The 19,341-nt window shown below is 42.7% G+C and overlaps 1 protein-coding gene across 1 annotated transcript in view; it reads right to left on the minus strand.

Moving 5' to 3' along the window:
* GPC6 (glypican 6) overlaps positions 1 to 19,341 on the minus strand; it is a 912,081-nt gene that overhangs the window by 650,049 nt on the left and 242,691 nt on the right. Inside the window, exon 2 of the mRNA XM_063126065.1 lies at positions 14,930 to 15,088. Within this exon, the coding sequence (XP_062982135.1) occupies positions 14,930 to 15,088 (159 nt within the window). The remainder of the gene's footprint in view (positions 1 to 14,929; positions 15,089 to 19,341) is intronic.

The raw sequence follows: 19,341 nt of genomic DNA on the forward strand, positions 1-19,341 counted from the left end.
ATCTTGCATCCATTGGCAGGTTTGGCATATATATGATTAAGGAGTTTTGTCCATGACTATTGACCTTCAATGTACTTTTCATAAAACTGGGCTTTCATATCATCACATCATAAACATAATCAAGTGAATCAACCAGATGCAGTGTGAAGACATGAATGTACGAGTCTTGTCTTCATATAACAGAACAACCTGATGCCCTCCTGATGTTTTGGACTACAGTCCCAGCCAGCAGGACCAATGGTTAGAGATTATGGGTTCTGTCCTTCAAATCATCTGGTGGGCATCAGGTTGCCTGCCCGTGATAGAGTAGAACTAGTGATAGAGCCTTGCATACAGATGGTCCTAGATTCAATCCCTGCCATCTCCAGTTAAACGGCAGCAGATCTGATGATGGAAAAAACACCTGAGACCCAGAAGAGCTGTTTTGAGCATGGGTAGAATATATTGGGCAGGGTGGGCACGACATAGGTATAAGGCAGCTTCCTATCCATCAACAGCATTCTGCTTCCCACTTAGAATGGCACCACAAAACCCAATTCTCCTGCAACATCTTTCATGAATGTGCTCTTTCTACTACCATTTAGTCTTCCTTTATTCTTCCATAATCCAGTCTTTAAGACAAGCACTGTCTCCCCCTTTGCCTTATCCTTTGCATCATACCTAATAGACCTTTCAGGCTAGAATACTCTAGAGAAGTCAGAGAAATCCATTTGGGGGGGAAGGGGGAGGAGTTCAATGTGTTTTCCTAGGCTTGGCCCTCTGGACTTTGTTTCAGTTCCTGCTGCAATGCCCAACTTGATCTGCAGCAAGTTGGGCCAGTTTGCAGATTTTCTAGAAATTTTCTGCATTTGGGGAAGGCAGGTTCTGCCATCTGCACAAATTTCTGAGCCGTTTGCTCAAATTTGGCTGCGATTTGCACAAATTGCTCAGAAACGTGCACATATTGCAGACCCTTAAAAAACCAAAACCGAAAAGCACAACACAGAGTTCAAGCCCGCAGCTCAGCCCACAGATTCAAAGCGAGTCATACACACCATGGAACTTTGCTGAGCCCCCGAAGAACTGGATTTCCTAGCGATGGACATCCCTAGAATGCTGTCATGGTCATTCTCAATACAACCATGCAGAAACTGTTTTAAACTGTAGCAGCAAAAGAAGGTAAGCGAAAGGATCCAGTAGAAATGATTCTAAGGACATTCGATAATAAGCACAGCAAGAAGGAATACTGCTGCATGTAAGGACGCCAGAGAATGCAGAGTGAATCTCAGTTAATATTAAATTCCGCCAAAGGGAACAAGTCAAAGTAGGCTGTGTTAGACTGCAAAACCAGTGAACTAGGAACCCACCAAGGGCTCATCTACACCTAGCAGGATATTCCACTATGAAAGCGGTATGAAAGCAGTATATAAAAGGCAGAAGCCACACCACTGCTTTATAGCGGTATGGAAGTGCACTGACAACTGTTGGAGCCCATTGACGCATATCATATACCGTTTTCATACCACTTTCATAGTGTTATCCTACTTGGTGTAGATGTGTCATGGGCCCCAACAGTTGACAGTGCACTTCAGTACCACTATAAAGCAGTAGTGTAGCTCCTGTCTTTTATATACCGCTTTCATACCTCTCTCATAGTGGAATCTCCTGCTTGGTGTAGATGATTCCCAAGACAAAGACCAGTTTTGGTGGATTCCTAGTCTTCTATTGTACCCTGCCAGGTCACTGTGAACCCCACTGTTATAACAGCTGCAGGTAGGAACAATTTCAGGAGGATTATTAACTGGTACGGCTGGGTGAGCTTTTATCCTACAATCACACTGCCTCAAACACAGAATTTTAAAGAGGGTTCAGATATCGTTGTTTTCTATTTGTAACCCTCCCTTATTTCCTCACTGCATTTGTCTTTTTCCTTAAGAGGGGAAAAAAATCCCTTAAGGAGGAAAAGACGGAATTGGTGCATATTATCTTTTGATTTGTAGCACTAGGAGCCATCCATCTGGATGCACCCTTTGTCTTAATTGTAAACTGGGAGAGCTTGGTATACTGGTCTCACCACCAGGATGTTTGATATATGCTTTAAAAGCTAGCAGATGGACACTTCTACCATTCTGAGATAAACAGCACCATGTTCTAGAAGCATAAAACAAACAGATTACACAGTGAATGGAAAAGGGCAAAGTACAAATCAATCATTCCAAGTAATAAGCTATCTGCCAGCAATAGCTTTGTAAAGGACATGGGAGTATTTATTTTGGTATTCTGTCCACAAATATTTCACAGGGAAAACCTCTGAGATGACACACTGAATCCCATCACTAGAGCAAGGGCTGAGACTGAAGATGTCAGATAGCAAGGGAGTTGGAACGAAACACTCCAGCCATGCAGTTTAATACCGACCATCAAACTAGCCTTGCAGGCTCATCCATTTAAGCTGAAAACTATTGGGCATTAAAAAAAAAGAAAGAAAGGAAATGCATTTTCTTTTTTCATATGCTTATGAGCACACCACCATGCATTTACCAATCCTTCATGTTAATTTATATTTATTTACCATGTTGTTTCGAGAGTAAACTAGAGAATCTTTACACACACACACACACACACACACACACATACACACACCTTTCTCCAGCAGCTCAAGGATCACTAGTACAGAGGGAGAGATGGGTTGTTGTTGTTGTTGTTGTTGTTATTATTGGGTGACTTGTTCTCCTGTCTTAACTACTGGGATTAAATCCACCCTAAAACAGTCCTATGAATTATTTCTTCTTCTTCTTCTTCTTCTTCTTCTTCTTCTTCTTCTTCTTTGCATTTTTATACCGCCCAACAGCTGAAGCTCCCTGAGCGGTTGCTACCACTTACTGAGTGAAAAGAACATTATTTTTGGAAGGTGTGGGGAGATCACACTATGGAACTAAGTTACCACTCTGGCAATTCCCAATCTCTGTCTGCCCAATGCCCTACAGCAGCCTTCCACAACCTGGTATCTTAAAGATGTGTCAGACTGCAATTCCCAACATTCCCAGCCAGCATGGCTATTGGCTGTTTTGCAGTACTAGAAATGAGAACTCTTCTTCTCTCAAAAGAGAGGCAAGAACCAGGCTGAGTCTGTTTCTCAGAAAGCCAGGCCTGCATATGAACTAAAGTTTCAATCCCATTCAATTCCATAGTGTCCTTGTGGTAGAGTCTGAAACTAGGCTGCTTAATGGTTAAACCAAAACCCAACAAACATAAGGAATAACTAAGAGAATTCATAAGATCAAAACAAAAGGGTAAAGGAAGCATGAACAAGAAGTGTAGTACTTATTTAAATATGTAAATTAACATGTAAATTTCAGCAAGATTGGTCAAGCATTTTCAATTTTATGAACTCGATGGCCTTGTAGGCTGCTTCCAACTCTACTGTTCTATGAACATTAGAAAGAACCCCACCCCACCCCAATTAGTGCTTTATAATGGCAGAATGCAGAATCTAGTGTCCGCTCTTAACTACATGGACACTGCAGTGTCCATGTAAATATATGTAGTCTATGTATCTAAATAGGTATCCATATAACGTAGGAGATAGATTCAAATGTAGCAAAAGCAGTAAGATCATCAGTCGATTCAGTGATAGATGATGGGTATTTTACCTTCCAAGCTTGGAAGGATAAAAGGTCATAAAAAAAAAGTCCTCTGGTAAAAATACCATCTAATACGACTGACATATTCACACCAAGAATGGAAGAGCCAGCTTGGGTTGGATATGCAAAGGCATAAACAGTAACACACAGTTAAATTTAACAACCACCACAACAAATCAAAGTACCTTTTTATGGAGATTTGAAAAGGGTCTGAAAATTGAAATACTGATAAGTGATAATAGTGCCAACTCTCCTTAACAACATGTCTACATTAATTGGTGATAAACTTGGCATTCAGTGATCTATGGTAGATTTGTTGTGGTGAATACAGAACATGTTTGTTTTCTGGCAATTGGAGAACATAGATTATGGCAGACTATCAGCACCTGCATTACCTATGTCAAAAAAAGTATCCAATGATTGATAGATGTGACATTTTAAATAAACTATTTATTTATCATCCACAAGGTGAATCAAAACAGCACATCAATTAAATTGGAAACAATACAAACTCCTCTTTGCATAGAAAACATACATCAGTTTAAGAGTTTCCTAATGTTCTAATTTTCTGAGAGCATGAAGGAACATTCAATCATGGATTTCCACCTGCACTGAAGTAGGGTACCACCCCAGTGTACAATGGGCCCAACTCTCTGGTGTTCTTCTAAGGCCTTGCTAGACCTACCTTTGAATCCGGCCTTCAGGTACGGCGAGCCCGTGCTACAATTAGCACAGACCGTCGCGCCTATCCAGACGTCACACGCGATGGGGAAAGGAAAGCCCTGTCGTGTCCTCCATTTTTTAAAATAAGTTAAAGGGGCCATGTGCACAGGAGCACACCAATGAAAAGGTAGTTCTTTTTTTTTTTTTTTTTTTTAAAAAAGGGGGTTCCCCCCTGCCCCCGATTTCCCTCCCACAATGTCTGATGCCCCCCCGCTTGCCTGGTCGCCCCCTCGTTCGCCCGTCTGCTCACCCCTACTCGCCATGTCTGATGCACCCTCCACCACCACCCCGGCCGCAATCTCCCCACCCTGGCTCTACTCTTCCCCCCCATCTCTCCTGCTGGGTCCACTCTTCCCACCTGGCCCCCATCACTCCCCCCCACGATTCCCTTGCCCCCGGCCGATGGGCCCAGCGGGACCAGTGCGTGACACAGCTGTGCCCAGTGTGCGGCTTCTCCCGGCTACTCACGAGTAAGCGAGCAGCCAGGAAAAGCCATGGAACCAGCTAGACCTTCCGTAGCCCCGGGCTCAGCTCGGGGCTGCAGAAAAACCAGGCCACAAGTGGATCCGGTTATCCTGGGTCAAGGGAGGGTTTAGCCCAGCCTGACCCTGGGATCCCCTGTGCGTCATCTGCATGCACAGCAGGGAACCCAGGCCTCACACCGGGCTAAACCCTCGTCTAGGAAGGCTCCCAATCAACTCCAACCCCACAAGCACTTAGTGTATTTCATGATTGTATGATATTGAAGTGGCAGGACAATTGCCTGTTAGTATTCAGACCACTAAGATAATCTTTCCCAAATCTGGTACCCTCCAGATGTTTTGGACTTCAGCTCCCATCACCCCAGCCAGCATGGGAAATAGTCAGGAATATTGGGGGTTACACTCTAAAACATCTGAGTGACCTAAGGTTACATTTTTAGTTTCTAGATCAGGATGGGCAACTAGTGGATCTCCAGATGGCCAGCTCCCAACAACCCTAGTCAGCATAGTGAATGGTGAGAGCTGATGGGGGTTGTGGCTCTCCAGATCTGTTGGCCCCAAATTGCCTACCCCTGTGTTAGGTGGAAGCATGAAAAGAAGATTGTAAGTCACTCATGTTTCCTCTCCTGCTGCTCATGGTGGCCACGTTCAGACGATCACGGTGGCAAAAGACCCCTTCGTCGGTTCTTTGCCAATGTTCATAATTTACATAATTATCTGCAATGCTGCACAGGTAGCCATGTTGTCCGAATGTGGCATGGCAGGGGTGTCTTCATACCCATGCTACAACCCCTACTGCAAGTCGTGGTTTGTAGGGTTAGTATGAAGACACAATGCGTGCTGGGTTCAGTTGATACAGCAACCTGCACTGTGATTGCGGGTTATTATGTACATTGAGGTCATATCACTGGCACATTCGGGCAGGTAAAAAAACAATAATGGATTATTTTGTCCCTGCAATCATCCAAACCCAGTCAGTATGTGCAAAGGTTCCATGTGCAAAGGCACTACAGGGGTAGAGAGGGAAGTTGTCCCTGAAAATCAAGCCCATGATCTTGTCCCAAACTATGGTATTCCCTCATTATTTCAGTAATAGTTCATCTTTTGTGAAAATGTGTGCTTGATGATTTTATTGTTCTTGGGCAGATTAATAATGGCATGGTTTATTTTTATTGTCTTTTTATTGTGATCTGCACTGTGAGCTTTTATTAAGTGAAAGATGGTTTTCAATTTGAAAAACAGATTAAAACAAACAAACAAACAAACATGTGGCATGTGTGGGAGTATATAAAAAAAGGAAATTTTAAAGGCACAATTATAAACAATTCCAATGAGGGAAAAATATAGAAAACAACAGAAGAAACCAATGTGGCTCCACAAAAAACTTACAGATGACCTCGAAACAAACAAATAAACAAACAAACATATAGGAAGTGGAAGGAAGGCCAGGCTACAAAATAAGAGTACAGACAGGTTGCACAGAAGTGCCGAAATGGCATCAGGAAACCTAACGCTGAGATTAGCGAGGGATGCTAAAAGCAATAAAAAGGCTTTCTTTATATACGTGAATAGTAAAAGACAGAGGGAAGAAATGGTGGCTCAACTGCTTAATGACGATGGCAAATTGATTACAGATAACAAAGAAAAGTGCTCAATTCCTACTTGGGCTCAGTCTTCTCCCAAAAGTGGGTCTATGACCCCCCTGGAAAAAGTGAAGCACAAGCTGAGGGGGCAGGATTGCAGTTTGAGACTGATAAACAAATTGTCAAGGAACACCTCATTTCTTTGAACGAGTTCAAGTCTCCAGGGCCCAATGAACTGCATCCTAGAGTAATGAAGGAGCTAGCGGAAGAACTCTCGGAATCTTTGTCTATTATCTTTGTAAAATCATGGAAGACGGGTGAGGTGCCAGACGACTGGAGGAGTGCTAACGTTTTCCTTATCTTCAAAAAGGGCAAAAAGGAGGAACCTGGGAACTACAGACCAGTCAGTCTGACAGCCATCCCTGGGAAAATTTTGGAGCAGATTATAAGGAAGTCAATCTATAAGCACCTTGAAAACATTGCAGTGATTACTAGAAGCCAACATGGATTTGTCAAGAACAAATCCTGTCAGAGTAATCTGATATCATTTTTTGATTGGGTAACCTCCCTTGTGGGCTGTGGGAATGCCGTGGACATAATATATCTTGACTTCAGCAAAGCTTTTGACAAAGTGCCCCATGATATTCTGATTAACAAACTAGCTAAAAGTGGGCTAGATGGAACAACTATGTGGTGGATCCACAGTTGGCTACAGAATCGAACTCAAATAGTGCTCAAAGAGTACCTTCTCAAACTGGGGGGAGGTAATGAGTGGGGTACTGCAGGGCTCAGTCTTCTTCGAACCCACACTTTTCAAAGCCAACAGAAACATGAAGGCAAACATTTTCTCACTCAAGCCTATGGCAGCCAACTCATTTCCCCTCTCCCTGCTCTTTTTCTCTCTCAGTCTGACAAGAATCCCTTTTTCTTGGTAGCTGGGTGCACTGATGTTACATTATTGATATTAGTTCATTCTAATGTTACAGAGCATCCTTCTTGGAAGTCAAATTCCTTTCAATAACTTGTTATTCTATGTTTAATTATTTCCTACTAAGGAAAAAAAGGAGATTATTTATAGGCACCCCCTCATATGATGCAAAGTGACTGTGACCTTTCTGCCCCATTAGGATGGGGAAAATAAAGCTGCCAGCTGGACATAAATGGAAACTGTAATTGAGGGGGTTTGCCATCTTCTCCAATTAGGAAAAATGCCAAAGCAGACCCAGCAATGAGAGTATCAAGAAAGTAAGGCAGTCATCTTCCCATGTCACTCACAGAACAAGTAGCATGTTAACCTGGTTAGAAAAGTTAGCCTGTTCCAGATGTGTGCTTCTTGTTTTCAGATGAGTCCTTTCATGGAAAAAAAATACTAACCAGAGTTCAGGTCATTGCCACCCCCATCCCCAAATAAGAAGAGCTCAACTGGATCAGACAAAAGGTCTACCCAGTCCAGCATTCTGTACTTACAGAAGCCAACCAGCTACTTGTGGAAAACCAACAAGCAGGACCTGAGTGTTATATCACCCTCCTGGCTGTGTTCCCCAACAGTCTAGTGTACATGGGCATAGTGCCTCTGATGCAGGAGGTAGCATATATCCATCAGCAGTAGGAGCAACTGATAACCTTATCCTCCATGAATTTGTCTGAAGGTAAAGCCATCTGAATTGGTGTTCATTACTACATCTTGTAGTAGTGAATTCCATAGTTTAACTGTATGAAGAAGGAACTCCACTTATCTGTATCTCCCACTGAACAGCTTCATGGGATACCTCTGGCTTCTTCTATTTTGGGAGAGGGCCAAAACTGTCTCCCTATCTGCTTTCTCCACACCTATGATGTCTCCCCCTACTCACATTTATTTTTCTAAGCTAAACAGACTTTTCTGCACTTTTTCAAACTCTGCAATATCCTTTTTAGCTGTGGTGACCAGAACTGTACACAGTCAGCCCCCACCTCCAGCATTTGGCAGAATATAAAACAATCACTTGAAGAAACTCAGCGTAGAAAGGAAGATATTGAAGCCTGGAGATTTTACCATGAGGGCTGCAGCATCAAGTAAGGGTACCCAGGGCCAGATTTAGCAACAGCTTCCAATCAAGCAGCACTAGGTTAAGTGCCCCATAATTCAATTGGGCACAGCAGTCAGGGTAGTAGAAATCCAGGCACTCCAGGCACAGGGTGACTTCCCTCCAGGTATGTCATGATCATTGGCAGGAATTTCCACAAGCAATGCAATTTTGGACACAGCACAACCCTGATGAGATTTCACCCATTCCATGCTAATCCAACTTTCAGGAGCCTTGAAGGCTTTAGCAACAACCCTGGTTAGCTTGACGTCTGTTCCAGGTAAATTGGTTGAAAGCATTATTAAAGACAAAAATAGTAAGCTTACAGAAGGGCATGTCCCACTGAAGAAGAATCAACACAGCTTCCGAAAGGCAAGTCCTGTCTCACTAATCTTCTAGAATTCTTTGAGAATGTGAACAAACATGTAGAGAGAGGTGATCCAGTGGACATTGTTTACTTGGACTTCCAAAAGTCTTTTGATAAAGTCCCTCACCAAAGACTCCTGAACAAACTTAGCAGTCATGGAATAAGACGAGAGGTGTTCTTAAGGATTAGTAACTGGTTAAATTCTCCCGATGGAGGGAAGTAAATAGTGGGATCCCACAGGGATCAGTATTGGGACCAATTCAGAAATGATCTGGCATTAGAAGTGAACAGTGAAGTGGCCAAGTTTGCTGATGACACCAAATTATTTAAGGTGGTTTTAAAAAAAGGGATTGTGAAGGGATCTCTCCAAGCTGGGAGAGTGGGCATCCAAATGGCAGACATAGTTCAATGTAAGTAAGAGCAAGGTGATGTACGTTGGAGCAAAAAACCCCCACACCTTCAAGTATAACCTGGTGGGATCTGAGCTGGTGGTGACTGAACAAGAAAGAGATCTTGGGGTTGAGGTGGACAGCTCAATGCTAATATCAACCAATGTGCAGCAGCTGTAAAGAAGGCAAACTCCATGTTAGGCATTATAAGAAAAGGAATTGAGAATAAAACGGCCAGTATCATACTGCCCTTATACAAATCTATGGTGTGACCACGCTTCGAATACTATGTCACCACATCTAAAAACAATTATTATAGAGCTGGAAAAAGTGCAGAAAAGGGCAAATCTGGATGGACAAATCTGTTGTTTCCTCTCGGTTTCTCATCCAAACAGAAGTTCATTTCATCTCCAAGTTGCAACGCTGTGCAAGCCTATTGTACTGTGATGAAAGATCTTCCTCACCACTTCTTTCTAAATGTAGCTCTTATTTTCACATCTATCCAAATGGATCTGCAGCTTTACCGCATTGTGCCTTCCATGGCAAAGCGGCATTTTGTTTGTGCCATTTGGATATTTCGATGTGAAAGGATCAAAGAGCTGTAAATCAAACAAGTTTTATGGGGCTTTTACTGCCTCTCTCTCTCAAACTAATGTGACTCTCTGAACAGCTTTGAGACCAGAGTCTGTATAAAATTTGGGCAATGAATTGCAATAAATTCTGGCTTTATCTGTATCTTGATATACCTGACTTAGATGCACCTACTATGACGATACCATTTGAAGCATCCAAATGGCAGGTGGGCACTAATAAAAAAACCAGTTTAACATCCTTATATGCCATCCATAACCATGGAAATTGATACTTCCGCAAGTCTTTTATGTTTATATTCATTTTTATTTTTAACTGATCTATGTCCACAGACTCAGGGTAAGTACCAAATGTGAAAGATAAAAAAATATAAAGTAATATTAAGCAGAAACGCTGAGCGCCATGTGAAGTGCTGCTGCATGTAAGTATTTTTTTGTCTCACTTATATGGGACAAGCAACATTTGACAAGGTAGAGAAAGTCTTTATGCATGCAGGAAGAGTTACTATGGGTGAGGAGATCATTAAGTCTTCCAAGGGACAGATCAGTACAAATGAAAAGCCCTACAGACCTGATAATCTCTTTGGATAACTTGCAGATTACTGAATTAAATATCTTTTCAGAACGTTTGGAGGGCCGGCCCCTCATGTTTTCTGCACTCAGGTTGTTTTGCAACAGCTACATCAGGGGCCGATCTACACCAAGCAGGATATAACACTTTTAAAACAATATGAAACCTGTATATGTAATGTGTCCTGGGCCTGAACAGTTGTCATAACCATTATAAACCATTATAAGCAGTAGTGTAGATCCTGCCCGGCATGCATTTCCAGAATCCGAAATGTATATCCATATCATGTACTTTGTCTTTATCACACCGAAAAGCCACTACTTTGGCATGGACAAGACTTAATGCAGAGTATTTCACACTTACTACTGTAGAGTAAGCCTGGAACCAGCTTCCCTTTAATTGTTCTCTCATTTAAAAAATCAAAAATCAAAATCTCATTGCAATTTGCCCACAGTTATTCAGAGGATTAGTTAAGAAATGTCACTGAACAGATACTGCCTGCTCATTAACATTCATGGCAAAACCCCTTCTGGTGGGGTTGGTTTCAGCTGCTGATAGAGCAATACTTAAAAACGAAATTGGCTTGGCTGCAAAACAGCTGCTCAGCAAAGCCACCATGCAGGGGGAATTGGCGATAATAAGATGATAGTCTTACGACAACACAGGGAGGATAATATATTTTAAACTCCTTTGAGGTGTGTTTGCCTCATGGAGTCTAAGTATTAAAACACACACACACACACACACTTGTTTGTCTATTTCTGGAATGGGTTGTTCTGCACTGCCCAACTAATTTAGACCCTGCCCTGTCCTGAAACAACAACGGAGATCAATGTGAATCCATGATGTTTCAACAGTAATGTTTCTTTTACTCATAAATGTTTTCAGGAATGAAGGAAGATCAGTTAGCCTGCTTCGGTGCACATGTAACTAGTAGAAATGCTTATTTTGGAAATCTGATTTCGAAGCTAAATGCCTCCAAGGTCATGACTCGTTACAGCCGGGGGCATGTGGGGTTGCCAGCTGCCATCCCTGGAGATCATACAGTAAAACACTCCAAGGCAACAGGAGATTGTGCAGCTGCTGTAATTTGGCCCAATTCCTCCTCTGGCCCTTCATTGGCTCTCCACCCCTGCCTTCCGGGGACAAACCTTCAAGTCCCGCTTCAGACGGAGAGAGCTGGTGAAGCATCAGAAGAAGAATGGGAAGCAATGTGTATTTTGTTGCTGCTTGAAAGCTTTTGAAAGGGACTGTGGTGGACCACTCATAACCTTTCTTGTTCTGGCTTGAAGCCAACGCAATAGATTGAGGAAAGGGGCAGAGGAAGGAAGATCAGAATTTTCTCCCACATAAGACACCATTTTGAGTCAAACTAAACATTCCTTTAACCACACGTAGCTGAGCTATGCATGATTATCTCCCCTTGCTGTCTTGGAAGTGTGCATGGCCCTAATTTAGATCAGAACCACTGCACTTCAGGAGAGTCATATTTAAGCTTCCTTCCCACACTATTTTTATCCTGAAATTCCACTCCCCACAGGGCGGGTGGGCGGTGTTTAGAAAAAAGGGGGGGAAGTCTCCATTGATGTATGATCCCCCATAAAAAGGGAGATATTTCAGGATGAAAATGGGAAGGGCGAAAAATCTTAAACCCTCTATCCCCAAAGCGCCAAAGTCCTGATCTGAACTGGGGCTATGCAGTAACAAAATACTGACATTTACGAGGACAATAACCAAAGGCTAATCAGAAGTTAAGAATGGAAGCCATCAGTGGCATGGTGGCAAATCTCAACGACCATTTGGGTTTCGCCACCTGTTCTCTGAACAAGCTCTTCCAAAAGCTGATAATTCTTAGAGCACAACTATTTATTTATTTATTTATTTATTACATTTATATACCACCCCATAGCCGAAGCTCTCTGGGCGGTTATGCAGTGATGTTATAACTTTATTGCACATTGCCAAAGGCCTTTGTAAACTACTTATCCATCAATTAATGCAACAAACTAAAATTTTTGCAAGATACAATATACAGTGTCAATGTACATTAAAAACAAACAAAAAACCTGGTCATAATTAAAATCCACCTCCAATAAATCTGAACTCAGTTTAAATCTTTCACATTATTCATTGAAAAGATGTACGAAATGTCCTGGCTGCTGTGGCAAATAATGCCACAAAGTATGAAATATAACACCGCTTATCTAATAGTAACTCTGTCAATGTCTTCAGGTGTTTTATTCAGGTACTGTAAAAGAATATTTGATCAAAACTTTCCCCTTGGGTTAGAATGTAAGGGGCAGAATAATAAACAGTACCTTCTATTTTCAATATAATTGCATCCAAAAACACTTTTCTTTTCTTTTTGCTGTTGCTAAAGTGAGGTACCTACGTACCTCCCTTCAAGATAAGCAGATGGCATTGCTTGGAACTTAAGTTCTGTAAAGGCCCTATGTAACTGGGGATAGTCAGTGTTTGAACAGTCATGTGAGTCATAAGCACAAAACATTACAATGTAATTTGAATAGCATTGTTCATCTCTCCATGAATCAACACAATTTCTTCCTCCTACATTATTTCACCGTATGCTCTGAAGCAGAGAATGCAAGTTCCCACAATGTGCTCATCCCCTCTGATAGAAAGAGTGCAAAAAAGGACTTCAACCCTTGCAATGATGCCGCATCAGGAAGGTGTAAAGATGCACAACAAAGTGAGGGGGAAGGGAATGTCATGGTGAAATGCTACAGGCCAGTTGGCAATCATGTGCTATGGGTGAGTCGGGGGCATCTCTTTGACAATGGAAATACATGCTCTATCCCGAAATCTCATGTACTACACATTAAGGGTGCAATCCTATGAATTGCACCTCTGGCGACTGGAACCTCTCAAGCTCAGAGGTGACTGATAATCCAATGCAGAGTGGGAGGAGGTGCAGAGGTGACCTTCGCCTCCCCCTTTATCCTGCCCCGCATATGAGGGCACTTCATCTAGCAAAGGTGCTTTGGAGGGAGAGGGAAGGAGGCTGGAAGAAGCTCAGGCAACTCATATCTTGGCCTCTCCAGTCTCCTCCTCTCCCTGCCCACCAGAACGCCTCCTTTCCTCCTCCTCTTCCTCGGTCGCTTCTCTGGCTGCGAGTGGGCATGAGAGGAGGGTTGGATATCTGACTCCTCTTACTGATGTCAGAGCACTGTCTCCAACCTCAGAGGGGAGAATCCAAGCAATCCTATAGTCCCTGGGGTGATTGCCCAGGGACCATAGGATTGCTCTCTAACTCTGTTACACATCATGTATTTTCACAGTGACCTCTGCCTGTGGTTGCTATTGTAGGAGTGGGGTGGGGGGAAAGCTAGTAATATTCTAAAAACCTGGAACATGGTATACTATAAACATCAATATCCACCAATATGCAGCCACCTCACCACAGACTGATCAGACCTGCCCTGGAAATAGATGAAAGTTTTCCCCTTGGGTTACCACACATTAATGTCCCCTCCCTCCATGAGGCATCATAGCAAATTTCCATGCATTTGGGGAAGGTATGGAAAGAGGTATAAGGCTCTGGGGAACAGGGACCTTTCTTTTGAGGAATTAATGCCAAAAGAGATGTGAAGTTGGGAAACACAAGACAGCATCCTAAATCTCTTCTTAATGGCGTGTGCGTGTGTGCGCATGCATGCATACGCCTGGAACAATGACATATGGCTAGGATCCTACATGTCTGATAGTATTCCTGTCTGCAGCCAGATCCATGGTCTGCATCAAGGAAAGGTGTGGGACATTTCAGTTCATCTGGGACGCATATTGGCATATTGTTGGGATACTACAGCAAAAAGCTTAACCTAGCTCCCATGGCATCCGTGGTTTAGTTTGCAAAATGAAAATCCAGCTGCTCAGCCAAGCAACCATTTCAAAACAGCAGAAAGAGGCACCTCATCTCAGGCGGGGTAGTTCTAATCTTTTAAACAGTAGGCAAGTCTTCAGGCTTCCAGCAGTCTAGTCTTTCACATCATTGTAATTAAAAACAGTAATTGCAATTAAGGGGTACCAGCTTTAAAGCTCTAGCAGGGCAACAACCAGTGTGATATCCAATTGCTTGGAAGAGACAATGAACATTTGTCTTGAATGTGTAGACTCCTACGATAAGCCAGGGTATACCAGCTAAAGGATCTGACGGTACAAAGGATTCATTGCTTGAACTTTGGAAGAGGTGAAACACATAATCAGTAGTTTCATCTGGTTAGCTATTGCTGGACTGTATCTTTCAGGCCACAGATCAGAGATCAAATGTTTGAATGCCCCCCATCCCAATTAAAAACAAATAAACTGAAGAATAAACTCGCATTTTAGGGAAAGGGATATAGTCTAGCTAGCCATTTCCATGAAGTGCTAATTTTGTATATACAGGGAATTTAAAACAAAACGAAACAGGTTAGTATCCCATCTGAAGTAGTACAGCCCAGTTCCCTTATGTATAATGTCATAGATGACTATGAGGTTTATCTCTAAGAATAAGCAAAATATAACATCCTACTCACCATCAAATTTCTTGTGCCTGGACACAAATGTTGTGCGCACAAAATGACTTGTCTCATCCACCAGGTTCTCAAATTCCAGTTTGCTTTGCTGGCTTAGCTTGTCTTCCATTTCTGATGTGCAGCATGTATATTCCTGAGGGCAGATTCTTAAATGTTCCCCTGCAATGATAAGAAATGGGTGTAAAGGAAGGCATTCAAAGTCTACACGCCCATCCATATCTACTGTCAAGTCAGTATCGGACTGAACTGAAGTAAATTGCTTTCCATGCACTTCTAAGCCATCACTCTTCTTTGAAATGATACAGTCACTACGATACCACATGGCCAATCATGTCTCCAACCAAAGAGATTATGGCATGTGCATCACTGGAAGGATCTTGAGCTGTTCTTCATCCAAAGAACTTTTAAGAGCAAACAGGGGCTCGTCTACACGGGCGTTTTACCCTGGGTTAGCTTTGGAGTGGTGGCAGGTGATCTACATGATGCAGCCACCGCTCCGAAGGGATCCAGGGGCAAAGCCCCAAAGCTCCATGCTAAAAATGTTGGGTACTTACCCAAATAATTTTAGCTCGGAGCCAGGGTCCATGCCTCTGCAGAGCCTTTTTAAGAAAAAAAAATTAAAGGAGGAAGGGAGCAGACTGGGAGCTCCAGGCTCCACGCTAAGGTCTCATCCACACCAAGCAGGCTATTCCACTATGAAAGCAGTATATAAAAGGCATATATAAAAGGCAGAAGCCACACAACTTCTTTATAGCACTATTGAAGTGCACTGCAGAATCTTCACTACTGCTTTATAGTGATACTGAAGTGCACTGAGAACTGTTGGGGCCCAGGACACATCTACACCAAGCAGGATATTGCACTATGAAAGCAGTAAGAAAGCGGTATATGGTATGTGTCAATGGGCCCAAACTGTTGTCAGTGCACTTCAATACCACTATAAAGCAGTAGTGTGGCTCCTGCTTTTTATATCCCACTTTCATACTGCTTTCATAGTGGAATATCCTGCTTGGTGTAGATGAGCCCTAATACATTTTAAAGAAACGGGGAGGAACAGGGCAGCATGGAGTCAGCTGTTGTTGCCAGGACAAGCACTGGGGTGGGGGAAGGAACATGGCAGCCAGCAGATGCTGGGAAGGAGCACCAATTCAGGATCCTGGAGCCTCAGGGTGCAGATCCGAGGCCGTCAAGACGGGGACCAAGTGTATTAATCTTTCTTTCTTTCTTTCTTTCTTTCTTTCTTTCTTTCTTATGTTTTATATATTTCCTGACATACAAATATGCCCTCCACGCAAAAAAGCTTCACCATGGAAGATTTGCAGTCTTCATTTAGTTAGGAGATCCATGTCACCCCTCATGTGAATCAGAAAGAAACAGGTAAAGAAGATCACAGTTGTCACCAGAAATGGAGACAGTCAGAAACGTTGCATGGAAGAAAAGGGAACCAAGGCTGGCTAAATGATCTTCATCAGTACAACTCCAGTAGGGTAAATGGCCTTTTGCAAGATAGTCCAGCTGAAAATAGAGAGTTCCTTGCCCCTGGGAGCTTACATTCCACTGTTAGATAGTAGAGAGAGATGGCAGAAGGAATGAACATTTGGGAGCGGTGACTGAAGGAACAAAATAAAAGCGCATCTAGTAACAACTACATGAAGATTTCTTTAAATTTGTTCAGCAGTATATAAAGCTAATAAATAAACAAACAAGACTTCACGCATTCAGGATAACAACTGGAATTAAGCAGCATGCAATAAAGGACACAAGCCAAGGGACAGATTCTATCAGGCAAGAGTACTGTGATGTAGATAGTTTAGTAGTAAGGACCATATAAGGAAAGGGCACACTTGATATGAGAAAAGATGATTATGAGTGGCAGCTACTTAGAACACACAGTGTTGGCTTTAAAGCCATATATGTAGTGCATCCATATGTACTAGCGCACTAACTCAAATAGTCATTGCAACCAGATGCAAATGTTTAGGAGAAACAGTATGAAGGAATCTGGCGGAGATGAGGTTTTGCATGGGCAGACACCCTCCTTTAATGACTTCAGCTATAGAGCAATCCAAGTGATGAACCTCTTGGTTGTTTTAATCCACTCAATGTTTAGGGGTATGTGAATCCCTTCAGGATTTGCTCAACCCCATGAAAAGCGAGGCATTGGCCCTGTTCAGCCAACATGCTAAACCATACTGCTTAACCACAAAATGGTTCATGAAATGCATGCATTCCATGAACCATTTTGTGGTTAAGCAGCCTGGTTTAGCATATTGTCTGAACGGGGCCATTTTAAACAATCTACCATACATAGATTTCATTTTCCTTTAGGTAGTCTTGTCTGACTTTGAGACTGGGCATCATCCTTAGTCAAGGAGCGAGAATCTGAACTATATTTTTCATAAACTTCAGTAACTCGGAAGACAAGACTTAACTGAAGTCTATATTGAGTCCTAAGGAAGACCTCTTTTCAACACAAGTGAATGCATTAAAAAAGAATCACAGGAAGCCATTTGCTTAAACTTAACGAACAGAGGCCAAATTCAACTCTAACATCCGTGGCTCTGCTGTCATCACAAAAGCACTCCTGGGTCGCTGGTTCCATGTTGCCTTGCCTAGGTGCATACTGTTTGCACAAGTGAAGGCTCCTGCACAAGGGATGCTGAACACCCACAGAGGCAGAGAACGGGCTAACACAGAGATGATGACATCCCATCCCACCCTCTCCTACATACATTCACTGTACTGTTGGGGTGGGGAACCTCTTTCAGCCAGAGGACAAGCTTTCAAGGCCCACATTCCTATGGTGGGCAGGGCCCAAGGCAAAAGGGGTGGGGTCAAACCACCAAAAATGCCATCATATGTTAGCTTAAATCTGTTATTGACAGTAACTAAGTTTTAGGAGAGCCATTCCAACCTTCTAGAATGGAGAGGGGAAAATGCAAAAGCCAGAAATCCACCATATGATTAGTAAGCAGAAAGGGTGTGGCCAGTAAAAGGGAGCATGGCTACCTGAGGAACCCCAGAGAGCTGGACTGGGATCCTAGAAGGGTTGGATTTGGGCCTGAAGTTCTGTACAGCTTTGCATGGATGGCTTTCAAAGGGGGGTGGATAAATTTCTGGAGAAGGCTATCAATGGCTACTAGACCTGATGGTTGTGTGCTATCTCCAGTATTCGAAGCAGTAAGTCTGTGTGCACCAGTTGCTGGGGAATATGGGTGGGAGGGTGCTGTTGCACCATGTCCTGCTTTGTTGGTCTCTGGTCAACAGCTGGTTGGCCACTCTGTGAACACAGTGCTGGACTCGATAGACCCTTGGTCTGATCCAGCATGGCGCTTATGTTCTGCCAAAGTTTCAGTTGTGAGAAATATTTCTTTTGTAGCCTTAACATACTTTCTCATCTCTCATCTCACACTATCGCCCCGCTCGTGCTCTCCGCTCCTCTGATGCCATGCTTCTCGCCTGCCCAAGGACCTCCACTTCCCTTACTCGGCTTCGTCCTTTTTCTTCTGCTGTCCCTTACGTCTGGAACGCTCTTCCAGAACACTTGAGAACTACAAACTCAATCACTGCTTTTAAAACTCAGCTAAAAACTTTTCTTTTCCCTATAGCCTTCAAATATTGAGTTTGTTCTGACTCTACACTGTTAGCTTCACCCTACCCGGCGCCTGTTTACATTCCCTGTGCCTGTTTACATTCTCCTTCCCTCTTTATTGTTTACTACAACTTATTAGATTGTAAGCCTATGCGGCAGGGTCTTGCTATTTACTGTGTTATCTGTACAGCACCATGTACATTGATGGTGCTATATAAATAAATAAATAAATAAATAAATAAATAAATAAATAATAATAATAATAATAATAATAACTTTAAGAAGGAAGAATTGGCCCAGGGAGGAGTTGAGGATGACCATTTCTGTTTGTCCATATATAAGCTTAAATGCTGCTATACAGCTCTTTCCGGCTTCACCCAGTGCCTTTTAATGGCAACGTTAGCTGTCACACATTCTGCATAGACAACAGCTGATTTCTTGTTAGACATGCCAAACACATCATTGTGAGGAAGAATGCAATGAAATGTTTAATTAATGTTTATGCTGTACCCAAAATGATGCAATGAAAAAGGTAATGATTTTTTTTAAAAAAATAATTCTGGAGATTTATCTCTCGATGCACCATGCCAATGCTTTTGACAGGATTGCTTCCTTCAGTGTAATCTGCAAGTGGAAGCCAGTTCTTTAGCTCATGAAATTAAAATGCTTGGTTATTACATGAACTGTGAATTTCCAATTGGTGCTGTTCTCCGGTTGTCAGAATTATTTAGCTTGGCTTGCAAGGAGGAGAGAATTCCATTGTCCCTCCTGAGAAATGTAACGAAGTACTTGCCCCAGTGACACAGACTATTCACATGCC

The sequence above is a fragment of the Elgaria multicarinata genome, chromosome 5 (genome assembly GCF_023053635.1).
Source record: "Elgaria multicarinata webbii isolate HBS135686 ecotype San Diego chromosome 5, rElgMul1.1.pri, whole genome shotgun sequence".
Taxonomy (NCBI): domain Eukaryota; kingdom Metazoa; phylum Chordata; class Lepidosauria; order Squamata; family Anguidae; genus Elgaria; species Elgaria multicarinata.